Source organism: Hylaeus anthracinus, unplaced genomic scaffold (assembly GCF_026225885.1).
Source record: "Hylaeus anthracinus isolate JK02 unplaced genomic scaffold, UHH_iyHylAnth1.0_haploid 3, whole genome shotgun sequence".
Classification (NCBI taxonomy): Eukaryota; Metazoa; Arthropoda; class Insecta; order Hymenoptera; family Colletidae; genus Hylaeus; species Hylaeus anthracinus.
The window spans coordinates 9,802,111-9,814,586 of record NW_026535284.1 but is presented as its reverse complement, the minus strand read 5'-3'; the positions used below and the strand labels follow the sequence as shown (position 1 = coordinate 9,814,586).

General features: G+C 44.3%; 2 protein-coding genes and 1 long non-coding RNA gene across 4 annotated transcripts in view; 1 reads left to right on the top strand and 2 right to left on the bottom strand.

The window, feature by feature from the left end:
• The window catches only part of LOC128894184 (pre-mRNA-splicing factor CWC22 homolog), a 13,346-nt gene extending 13,037 nt beyond the window's left edge, over nt 1–309 (bottom strand). For both annotated transcript variants that reach the window (XR_008461474.1, XM_054155731.1), the window contains exon 1: nt 1–309. This exon is cut by the window's left edge and continues 106 nt beyond it. Coding sequence is in view for 1 of the 2 variants with exons in the window: in XM_054155731.1 (XP_054011706.1) it covers nt 1–151 (151 nt within the window). In the remaining variant the exon portion in view is untranslated.
• LOC128894182 (dual specificity protein phosphatase 10) overlaps nt 1–12,476 on the top strand; it is a 61,504-nt gene that overhangs the window by 10,168 nt on the left and 38,860 nt on the right. Inside the window, exon 3 of the mRNA XM_054155717.1 lies at nt 5,637–6,533. Coding sequence (XP_054011692.1) covers nt 5,637–6,533 — 897 coding nt within the window. The remainder of the gene's footprint in view (nt 1–5,636; nt 6,534–12,476) is intronic.
• Nucleotides 6,540–10,314, bottom strand: LOC128894185 (uncharacterized). Its single transcript, XR_008461476.1, has 3 exons — nt 10,175–10,314; nt 9,264–9,688; nt 6,540–9,155 (listed from the first exon to the last, which is right to left on the bottom strand). It is a non-coding gene; the product is annotated as an uncharacterized LOC128894185 (long non-coding RNA).

Sequence of the window (12,476 nt, the reverse complement as noted above, 5' to 3'; positions counted from 1 at the left end):
TCTTCTTCTTCTTCTTCTTCTTCTTCTTCTTCTTCTTCTTCTTCTTCTTCTTCTTCTTCGATCGCTGTCCTTCCACCTGGTGTCCTTCCTGCTTGGTTCGATCGACGCTAGGACCGGTGCACCTCGAAAATCGGACAGTGGTGGGTTCCATGTGCTCGCACGTGGATTATCGTCGACACTTAACCGGGATACGCAGTGCACAGGTTCTTGAACAGGCCCCGAACGACGACGACGGTGCGTCACCGGCACGACTCTTGAGGCGGCTGTTGGTTTCGTCGTAAAGGCGAACCGGTTCGACCGATCGGGAAAGGTAGGTGCCTCTGACGAACTACGGGCTCCGTTCGGTCCTATTTTTTTATTCCCCGGATCCCAACGATCAATGAACGCCGAGGATGAACTTTAAACCACCTGTCCTGGGGAGAATCTGTTGGAATCACGGCGGATTCCTGTCGCGTGTAATTAGACGTGTAATCGAGGAGTGTGGGGATCGGTGAATAGAGGATCTTAGAGGATAAAAGCAGGAGTCGAGGTTACTTGAGCCGGAAGGATTGTTTAACTTGTGGGTAGTATAAATTGATCATGCACGGATCTGCTCCAATTTGAGCTTTACGTTTGGCTTGATTCGGTTGAGATGCAGGTGTGAATGTGTGTGTTAGGGATACTTCAGATGTACTCTTCAATCCATTTAGGAAGAGCGTCATACATTCGCTCTAGACATCCAGTGTGGGCTTTGCGTTGGCATGGGTTACTCGAGGCCATCTGAAGTAACCACGTTGCTGCTCTCCACGTGTAGAAGTCCAGTGCGAATGCACGACGCCCATCCTAAATGGCCTAAGCATGTGACTGTCCTTTGGTAGGATAGTAAAGAGCAAGCTTAAACAAAAATAAATACCGCGATAAATGTTTGATTACGTTGACTCAAATAGTCTAAATAATATTTAATCTTGGCAGAAATTTTCAAAAATATTCGTTTGGCAGTCAACCTGTTATTTACCCAGGCCTGTGGATGACTGATATCATTCGTGGACTGATGTAACGCCTCGGTGAGAGCAAGTGTACTGGATCACTTCAGGTGACTTGATTCAGTTCGATCGAGCACCTGTCGTTGCTTTGGACTTGGTAACAGACGTCAGTATGTACATGGAATCTAATTAGAAGCATATTCAGGAGCGTGGGTGATTGACATTCTTGGTTAAACAGAGATCACAATAGGAGTAACGTGGTACGATGAACCACTTCGGGTGTCTCAGATGGGTTCTTCAATTCCTTCAGTCTCCATTTTTCTTGGCTTGGAGTGGTATATTTCCTTGTATGAAACGCTACGGTTGAAAGGGTTAACTTATTTTATTTTTATGTCATTAAATACCTTGGATTTTGAAGTGAAATTCGAGCGTCTTCGTGTTAGTTTTGTTATACAGCACTGCTGTACGTATCGACAGCAGTGATAGGAATAATGTCGACACCGATAAAGTATCGCTTTACGCGAAACCGTTTTAATTGTAAGTATCGAATAGAATCGACACTTATTCGATACCCATTGGTAAGTATCGATACGTATCGATTGCAGACAAAATTGTATCACGGTGCCACTCATTAGCTACCCACCCCTATGCTTTTATATGTACTTTCGGTCAGAGAAACAGTGCAACCTGTACTTAGTTGTTGGTAATTTATCTAGAAGGACGAAGGTAAAGGGTGAAAAGCCACATCTTCGTCAGCTAGTCCCTGATATTCACAGCAAATGTCTCCAACTCGAGGAAATAGCTTCCATCTTCCTGGAAAGGTATTTTGAAATCTCTTTTGCAACGTGTCAACCACTGATACACCTGATCAACTGTCGGTACCTTTACCGTGGTCGATAAAAAAAGAAGCGTTTCGTTACGTTTCGACGCAAGGACGATGGAAGGCTCTGGCCAGGACTGGATCCAGATGTGGCCGCGGAACGGAGGCAGCAGGTGCTGGCGCTACACCTGTCCGCAGGCTGAAAGCCCGGGCCCAGGTTGTGCGCGCCATTCGCCGCTCGAAGCGTCGAATTCCACGGCGTTTACTCATTCCAAACAACGAACCCGAAGACTCGTCGTGCCCGAAGAGAAACTCCGCGGCGGCGCTGCGAACACAACACACGCGAACGAGTCTCTTGGCCCGTCCAACAGAGAAAGAAAGATCGAAAAAAGGACAGAGAGATGGAGAGAGAAACGAGAGACGAGTGAGAGGCACAAACCAGGAGAGAGACCGGGCCAGAGCAGCCTCCTCACCTTCTAATATTAGTTGGCTGAGTCACTCCGATTCGATCCTGAGGCGTCATTGCGACGAATAGCGTTGTTAAGTCCGTTGGCACGGCATTGACACAAAAGAGCCGCCTTGCGTGGGTCACCGCTGCTCGAGTTCACGCAAACAATCGCTATAAATCCGAACTGCCCTTCCACGGGACCGTTGACCAAGCCTTTGGAACTGATTACTCGTTAGTGACACTTACCGAGAGGTTGGGACTCGATTTCGGATCGAGAGACACTTACCAAGGAGTTGAGATTGATTCCTCGTTAGCGACACTCACCAAGTTCTTAGGATCCACTGTTAGGTGTCCACTTGTTTAGAGTCTAGAGACGCTGACCAATTGTCCGGGGTTGACCCTCGTTAGTGACACTTATTGAGTGAGTGGAGTTCGATTTCTAATTAGAGACACTTACCATTCGTTGCTAGGTGCTAGGCCAAAGTCAGAAGAAGTCTGCTCGAAGGGCTACAGAAAAATCCCCGACGCATCACGTAATTTCTAAGTTGGACCACCATCGCTCTTGCACCAGGTCTTTCGCAACGTTTCGGGACCACTGGTCGTCGTCCAACTTCCAAATTAGAAACGGTCTCTCCCTGTCGGTCTCGTAACAATAGCGTAATCGCCTCGATGAATTTCGCTAATATCTATCAGATGCAGGAATTAATTCTAAACCTTTAAGACTACTCCAGGTACCTAGATACTACTAATTCAGTAAGTATTCTAAGAAAGATGGAAGCTACATTAAAAGCAAACATCCCCCAGAATCTCAAATTATTTTCTCTGCTCTCCATAAGCTCCGAAATTTTTGTAAACACTTTCTATCTCCGTTGTTCGAACCAACCACGATCAAGATAAATTTTAAATCGACGATGAAGACTTGAAAAAACTAGGGCCCACCGTGACACGTGCCCCGTCAACGGCGCGACCGGCTCACCGAGGCTGTTTAAGCGACACTTAATCCTTTATCAGACCCGAGTAACTGGCATCGAGGCGAACGATTGACTTTATTAACCTTGGAGGATGTCGTTCATAAACGAACCTGAAATAATGGCCGCGACTCGCGTTGCATAACAATCGACGGCGACGGCCCGTTCGTTCGAGAGTGAAAGCACGTTCGTTGGCTGCATTAGAATCGTTGGTGTGCAACACCGTTACCGGTTGTATCTCCCGTACACACGAGATAACGACCAAACGCGGCCGTCGGGACACTTTTCCTAGGCTGTTCCGGTGTTTCAGGTGCAGAACGTCCTGATAATAGAGGTGAACGAACCAGGCCTGGCGATAGGTCTGTTCCGTTCAACGAAACCGTTTATCCAACCTATTCATTCTGGCCCCTTTTAGAAACGAAATGTAACAGTTACTTGGAATATGGTTCATGGAAGAGTGTTAAGTTGCGATTATTTGGAAGCATTCCTCGGCGCAAAAAGCGACGGGTCGAATGTAAAACGATTTGGCTGACATAATAGCTCGGGGATCACCGCCATCGCCATTCACCCGCGAGACGAATTCCCTGGATCCCGGCGGTAATGACTCCTGTGGTAGCACCTGTGCAAGTCGTGGAATATTTTAGTCGTCGCGATTTGCGCGACACGACTGCAAACACGAGGCGCGTATTTCGATGGACTGACTCATCGCGTTCGTATTGCTATTTAAAAGCACGGATCGTCGGTAACGAGTGTATCGAGTTCGGTATTTACCCTAACATCACGATGATGCCTCGAACGGTTGATCGTTCGAAGATGGGATCCGTCTCCAAGGAAATGTTTACAAAACACGATCATTGGAGCACGATTTTCGCTTGGAAGTCTGTTTGCAGTTTACTATCATTGCCACAGGACATGGCCAAGGGTTATTTCACTTTTAAATAAGGCAGGATAGTTATAGGATTGATTTTGGTATAATTTATTTATAATCCGCACTGTACCTTTTCTCGTTGCAACAGTCACTGTGCTCTGATCCCGAGACCGCAACTAATCTTATCAATCGCGCTATTGTTCCTCGAGGAACGGGAAAGCCGTCGCGACGCTTTTCCTGCTATTTTCCATTCACGGGGGAAATTATTTTATCTCGGTCTTTATTCCGTCGGAAACCTCGAGCAGAAGAGAAAAAAATATAATATATATTTGCGTAAGAGTTTATGCAATCCGAATAAAATCACGTCGCGATATTAACACGTTTGGAGTGTTCATACTCGAATTCCTGCCACGCAGGTGTAGCTATTTATACACCCAGGATGTTTACTTACCTCTGACGAATCATTTAAGAAGCAATTTTAGCAAACTCTATTTAACTTTTTCACGTAAAATTCAAATCCTCTTTAGAATTTACTCCAACCATTTTCTCAAACTTGGTTTACAAACCTATATCAAACGGAGTGACAAAGTGAACGAAATATTTACACAGTAGAAACATTCGTCCCTCGTGAAACTATTCCCGCGCCGATTCGCTGAGAAAACGACAGAGTTAACGACCAGATAGCCGGTGTAGCATGTGTGCATCGAGGTTTTATCGTAGTTCATGGAAGCCTAGCAATAAGGAAGCGCGAGATTCCATAAGCCGCGAAACGATCGTGTGACTCACCGATTAAGCGTCTCTGGAACGGAGCGCGCGTATTGGGTGTTTGAGATTCGAGTTTGCGAGCTATCGAGGATAGATTAAAAGGTCGCTGCGCGGCTATTGACGATCGCTTTCTGTCCTCGGGGTATCGTTGACCCACGGACACGCGTCTGTTCGTCACGGTTCGAGACGATAACGCCATCCAAGACGCTCGGCGTTGCGAGATATTGTTGAAATTCTCATCCAGATAACGGGATTTTAAATAACGCACGAAACGTAAACAAATCAATCCATAATAAGGGATTCTTTCAAGCAATAATTAATATAATTTCCAACGTCCCCTAGATAATTATAAAATTTTTCCATCAACCGTTACTAACTTAGCACTTCAACTCCCAGGTTGTTCATAGGTTCTCTAGTTGCAGTGTTTACCCCCTGGAATTTATAATATTAACACTATTGTTGATTACTTACACATAATATTCCTGGTAACATTAAAAATGAATATCTAACCAAACTAACATATACAAATCCCCAAAATCCGCTTCCAAGTCATATCTCCTTCTCAAACAGCTCCTAAAGTGTTAATTACCCCTGAATCTTGTCCGACCCAGCACGAAACCGTCCACAACACCTGCCAGTTTCCATCAGTCCAGGTTACCGGGCGACATTCAGCTGGTCCAACCAAGTTTCTATTGGAGAATTCCACTTGCCTCCCCCCCCTACCTGGTCCATCTCCACGTTACCAACATTTCGTCCCGCGCTCAGTGCCCGCGCCACGTCTGACCATCTTTTCCTTCTTTTTCAGCGTCGACGTCGAGGCCGCGTCTCGATATAACCGCGACTGACGTCAAGACGACGCATCTCCAACATCAACACCACCACCACCCGCAGCCATCGCCGTCGCCGTCACCGATGTCGACTCTGGTGTGCTGCGAGCCGGTCTCGGCCGGACGTTCCCGCGACAACCTCAAGCTGGTTCTGAACCGTAGTCTGAGCGAGCCAGGCCCTCCCGCTGGCGCGTCCAGCTTCCTGCCCTCTCCGACGTCCACCGTTTCGCCCAGCTCGTCCACTAGCAGCGGAGTGGACATCGTCGACGGCAGTGACAGCGCCAACTGCAGCCTGACAGCGAGCGGAAGCAGCATCAGCACGACAAGCAGCAGTGGCACCGACTGCGACTACCCTCTGTCCGACGTCCACCGCCACTACCATCTCCATCATCATCACCACTTCCATCAGCATCAGCTGTCCGCCTCGAAACGTTGCAAGCTGGAGACTGTGAGCCTCCCAGCCAGCCCCTGCTCGGAGAACAACACGCTGCAGAGGCAGCTAGTGCTGCAAAGAACCAGAACGGTCACCGCCGACGAATTGGCGCGTCGATTGCTCAATCACCAGACGAACGCTAGTCCTGTATTGCTGGATTGTCGACCGTTCATCTCGTACAACGTGAACCATGTGAGGGGCGCCATCAACGTCAACTGCTCCGATCGGTTCAATAGGAGGAGGTTGCAGCTGGGAAAGGCGACCTTGGCTGATTTAGCTACCACCAAGGAGGGCAAAGAGCTGCTGCGGAAGAGACACTACAGGGAGGTGGTTGTTTACGACGACTGCACCGATGATCCGGACAGGTTGCCTGTGCAGCATCCGCTCTTCCTCGTGCTGGTTTCCCTGCTGGAAGATAATAGGGAGCCTACTCTTCTACTTGGTGAGTGATCGTTTTATTTTTGGGGTAGTGGTGGTAGAAGTTTCTCGGTTTGGTGGGTGGTAGATTGGGTAACTGGTGTAGAAACTTGAGCGTAGAAGTAAAAAAGGAAAGTGCGATTGTTTTCCTTTTTTTTTTTTTATGAATGTATTTTGCCTGATTCCTTGTCATTTTAAATTAGAAGTAATTATCTATACATAAATCTGTAGACTAGTAAAAAGATAACGAAAGTGGCCTAGTGGCGTGGCGTCGTAATTAAGTAGAATGAGTACAGAGTACTACAGACTGCCTGAGGCCTGACTCGGAGTGTCTGACCATGCACGGTTTTCACCTCCTTCCGAGACTGAATTCTCTTTCTCCGTGCATGCCAGACGAGAAATTTATAAACCCACAAATATAATAAATAATATAGATGCTATCGTACACTAACAATGAAATTATGCACCCACTAACAGTCTTAACAAGTCTAACAACGTGCGCGGTACCTTTATATTTATAAACTAAACTTTTTCCCTTCAATGGATTTAAGTGATTAACCTTGTCTTCCCAGCTGAAAATAGATGACTGTTTGCGGTTCTTTTTATACGAATGGCATTTTTAGCTCGCCCCATCATTTGTTTACACAAAAAGTTAGGACGTGCTTCAAGTATTTATTGAATCTCGACGATTGAAGAAGTTTAAATGAAAAGTGGAGGATCCACTGATCGATCGACTTGTCGAGACTGTTTCGATACCGAAAGATGCCAAGTGATATTGGGTGTAGTGTGATTTTTTGCTTGTTTTTTTCTTTATTTTTGTAGCAGTTCGCTGACGAAAAAACGCGCGACGATACGTTATATTCGTTGTTTATTGTTTACGTAAGATCACGTGGGAGCGTCTGACTTTCGGAAATAACGATGATGCGACCGTGTCGAAAGTCGCGTCTGCGCCTTTTCTTTCACGCTCTTTCCACGACGTCGAAGTGGAACTCTTAACTAACCTAATTCTATTAAAGTTTTCCGAACAAACACTTATACTTACTTCACAATTTTCACAATGGCACTCTGAACTTGCACACTGTCTTGCATGAAACGTTAACACACATTAAAATTGTTAATCTGGAGAAATTGAAACGTAGATATGAACTTACGTATAAATAACGTGGCTTCCTACGTTCATTAAAATTTAAATGCAATTCATGAACAACGTGTGCCAGCTGATGTGTGAAAACCTTCCATTTCTTTTTTTCTAATTCTCTTCCTTCTTCTGTCAGTTACGACACTTTTTGCAAATTGTTCCCAACATTTACGATTCTATAATTAACAGCTATTTCCTGAGAGATTACTCAATACTTACGACTCGCGTACTCCCACATCTCGAATATCTTCTTACACGTTGACCTTCGAGTTTACCGTTTTCGCTAAAAGCAGAGACAGGTCCTAGTCTCGCAAGTTTTTATTACCATTGCACGATGGTGCTTCCTTATGTACTGCAGAAATTCGTGGTTTCTTCACACGGAAAAATTCACATTCTTACGGATCGTCCTTCGGGTATACCATTCTCTTCCAATTGGTGTGAAGTAATCTGCAAATTATTCTCGAAATTTACGATCGTCGATAGTAACTCCACGTTTCCGTGTGAGGTGGACATAACAAATTGCGGTTTCTTTAATGTTCAGATGTAGGTAAAAAATATGTTTCTCAGAGATGGACATTCAAATTTATTCTCTCGGGCATGGATTATGGGAATAGCTCTCGTAGATTACATAATTTTCTAATGTTACTTGTCAGAGTAACATTTTCAGTATGCTGATTGGCTGGATAATTGTAAAACTCTAATTATTGCAAATAATAGTACATGTACTAACTGACTACGTATTTAAAATAAAAATGGTAAAAATCGGATAAACTTTTCCAAGTCACAAGCATCAATCATCATTTAATTTTTACGATTTCCTAAATGATAGATCTCGCATGGACTCCCTCCGTTTTTAAAATGGTAAAAAGGGAACATTTTCCATCCGTCACACACGGTCTTTGCTGATCCCGCTCGACTGAATTGCGTAGGCGGTGAATTCAACGGGAAATTGAATGGAAAATGTCGAGGAAACGTGGGTGGGTAAGATTGCGTATCGGCGGTGGCTCGTGCTCCTCTCTATCGGCGCTCGAGTAACAGTACTCTCGGTACGTACTCCACTAAACGCGTTTTCTCGCCTCGTTCCGTCGAAACGCGCGCGTACGTGCTCGTTTTACGGAATGCAGCTCCTCGCCTGTGTCGCTTCGGCGTCGTCTGCGCGCCAAACCAGACGATCACGATCCATTGACGCGACTTCGAACGACTTATTCGCTTTTACGCCACGCTCGCTTGCGCCATTTCTATCGTTGAACCTCCTTCGATGCATCGAACAGGATCCTCGCGGATTCTTGGTCGTTCCTATCGACTTAAGATCGCGTGTTTAGGATGATTCCTCTCGTTTTATTTGGTACCTGAAGCCACTCCGATTTCTATCGAAGTCCATTAGCTGTATCGGGATTAGCGTCTGAATGTATCGCGTGTTTAATAGCAGGTTAATTCCGTAGGAATTACTTTACAGATAAGTGGTCGTTAAGGAGAGACATGACGGTATGAGTAGTGAAAAAAGAATTTCTGCAATTAGATAAAACTAGAATAAAATGTGTGAAAATTAAAATTTTCAGTTAAAAATGTCAACAATTCAGAGCCAGAGAATTTAATATATTCTAAACGTTCTAATACCAGAAAGATTCGTTAATGTTTTTGTTTTGTCGCCAGCGTTTTTCCTCCGTCATCTACCAGATGCTGTCCATCCACTGAATCGGTTTTCCCAGAAGCGTGTACTCCCAACTAGAAAAACTTTCCACCGTGGTAGCGTCATCCCAGAAAAGTCATTCAGCTCGCGAGGTCGGTGGAAAATTTTTCGCGCACGCAAGCTGCAAGCGTCGCGTTACGGTTTTTAACGGTTTCATTCAGCACGTGGCGTCGTTCACTGGCTCTTACACAAGCCACGCCAGCGTCTAATTCACTAGAGTCGTTTAGCTGAGTCCTGTTTACAATTTCCGACGGGAACGTTGCTATCAGCGCGTTTCTGCTCGGCGATGACTCCCGCGCGTCCGTTGCGTTATCGGGATCGCTAGATCCGCGCGATCCAAACAATAAACACCCTATCGAAAAGAACCGGAACGGAAAGATACGTTGCCTATGTAAAATAAGAGGTTATCGAGCTTGGACGATTGACTAATTGCGGGGTCATCGCGCATCGAGCTGAGAGTTTCAGGGGCCTTTGTCAGAGGATTCTAATTACTGTAAGGATATTTATTTCGAGGTTCGGTGTAAAACTGTCAAAATTCAAAGACAACAGACAACATATCATAGACAAAATGAAATCGCAATACAAAATACAAAATTAATGAATAATCAATAAATTACTAACACAAACATAACTGACAATTATAAAACGTATAATCATACCTAGTGGTTTTAAATATTAACATTCATCCAACATTCACATTATAATACATTACAATTAACATTCATTCAACATTCACATTACAACATATCACATTACTGATGGGATAGTTTAGTTTCTAAATTTTGTGTGCGAACTATTTCAGTGTTGAGCTACTCGAACTGTACAAGTAGTGTCTTACTTGAACTATTTGGATAGTGTCATCGAACTACAATATCGAACCACTCCAACTACATATTCAAATAGTCTCCTATCCGAGCTGTGGCCTACTCAAATAGTCCCAGCTCCATTCTAACGACCAGAGACGCTCGCGAATCATATCGCGATGTTCGGCGTTTGGCAAACTGAATCAGGGACGGGAGGCAGCCCGGTGGCATAGTGTAGCGCGCAAATTCTGGCTGACTATTCGCGGCGTCATCTCCTACATGAGTCATTCCTATGAATAGTTCCCCACCTTTTGCCGCCGCGGCGTGCGGTGCGCGTATATCGCCGGTGACTTCGGCCCCTTCGTCGCCTTTTTGCTCTCACTCTCTTTTTCTCTCTTACTCCCATTCGTTTTCCCACCTTTTGCAGATAGCTGATTCGCGCGCGATAAATTAGGTTTTCTTCCTGTGTCGACATTTCTCGAACCTTTGCTCGCTATACTTTCCAGAATCCAGGTCTCCTTTTCCACTGGACCACTTTCAGAATTGGAGTAGACCGCTCAAACTCCATTTTCCATAAATTTCATAATTTTTATATCAAGTAAATTTGGAGTATTACGAGTCGTCGTCTCCATTTGTTCCAACTAGTAAATTTCCACTGGTTGAACTCCAAATATACCTTATCTACTCGCTTTTAAAATTGGAGTGGTTGCTTAGATTATCGTCTCTCGTTGCGATCTCGATTCTTTATTATTAGACTTAACCAACGAAGGAAAACGTCAGTGGTTCAACAGGTAACGCAAATCCGTTCGCTTATCAGCGACCGCTCTAACTTCCATTCGAAAAGTCATTTATCATCGCTGAAACACGCGACCTTCCCGAATACATGTGTCGGTGAGAATTTTTTTTCCAGCTATTCTGTCTACTTAGGGCAGTCACAGCTTGAATAATTCAATATTCTCATAACATTCAGTATTCGAGTGCGATTGGAGTTATATTCGATGAATAGTCAAGAATACCGAGGTGTTCAAGCAGAAAAATTCGTTGAATATCCGTGCATTTTCTGCGTTAGGCAAATAAACTCCGTGGATTGCATATGCATAACTCTCGAGCAAAAAAACAAAGTCAACCTTAGAATTATGAAAAACTGCATGACTCATGGCGTTGGATAACCTTCTGGTTGAAGCTTCTTTACGTGAAAATCGATCGTGGGACTTCCACCTTTATATTTAGCGACATACATAAGTATAGGCTTTCATCCATAAATGACAACCTATTCGCTATTTAAAACTGGTAGGTGCAAAGACTGCTCGCGAAGCTCTAGATAAATAAACGTATACTTATCGTTGTCTCGAAAATTCAGAGGAAATTCCCCGAAAAATCTTCTCTAATAGATGTAGAAGTCTACTTAAAGAAGGGAAAGAAATTGGAAGTGAAGCAGGATTCGCAGACAACCGGAAAGAGTACGTGCCGGCGCCAAGGAACGATAATCGTGTCACGATTCTTTGGACACTTAGGAATTCGCTGGGTTTCAGCCAAAGAAGAGCGACGACCGTTGCTGATTATCGGTTCTCCCACTATCCGTGCGACCTCGTCCTTTCCCGATTTGATCGCCAACACGGTGCCACGAAACCAGGGATAGGCAGAAGTTCGTTCGAATAATAAATGACGACAACATCCTACTATAAATAGTGAGTGACTTATTAACCAATACAACGACGATACAATATCACTCATAACGACATTACGAAAAAAAATGACTTCAAACACGACCACATTCGGACTAATTTCAATTACAACTCATTTGGTTGATCTGCAAAAAAAAAATGACAAATGACTTGTAAAAGCATTTTTATTTTCATCGAGTTCGTTTCATCCATCCTAGTTGATTGCTACGTATCTTTATGATCTGTGTAGTGACTCATTCGCACATGCAGAGGATAGGCAATTTGAATACCAAAATTTGAGGAATTTGATTGCAAAATTCATTACATAATTCCAATTGTTATTTGAAATTTGTTATCTAGGTGAGAATTTTGCCCGATCGATACTCAATCATCCTGTCGAGATATCGACTATCGATTGTGGCTACCAAAAGTTCGCCAATGTCAAAAACAGGTAGACATTGACGGATACCATTAGATAGCGTGCAGCCATTAATTAATCGCTATCCGCTGGTAATCGGAGCGGTAGCGTATCGCTGGAACGCGAGTCGTTATCTCTTAATCGGTTTTACATGCCAGAGGTATCGTTCTCCACCGACTTTTTGTTCGTTCGATAGAACTGATAATCATTATTCTATTTAAACGCAAATTTTAGAAATACTTGTTAGTATGTACC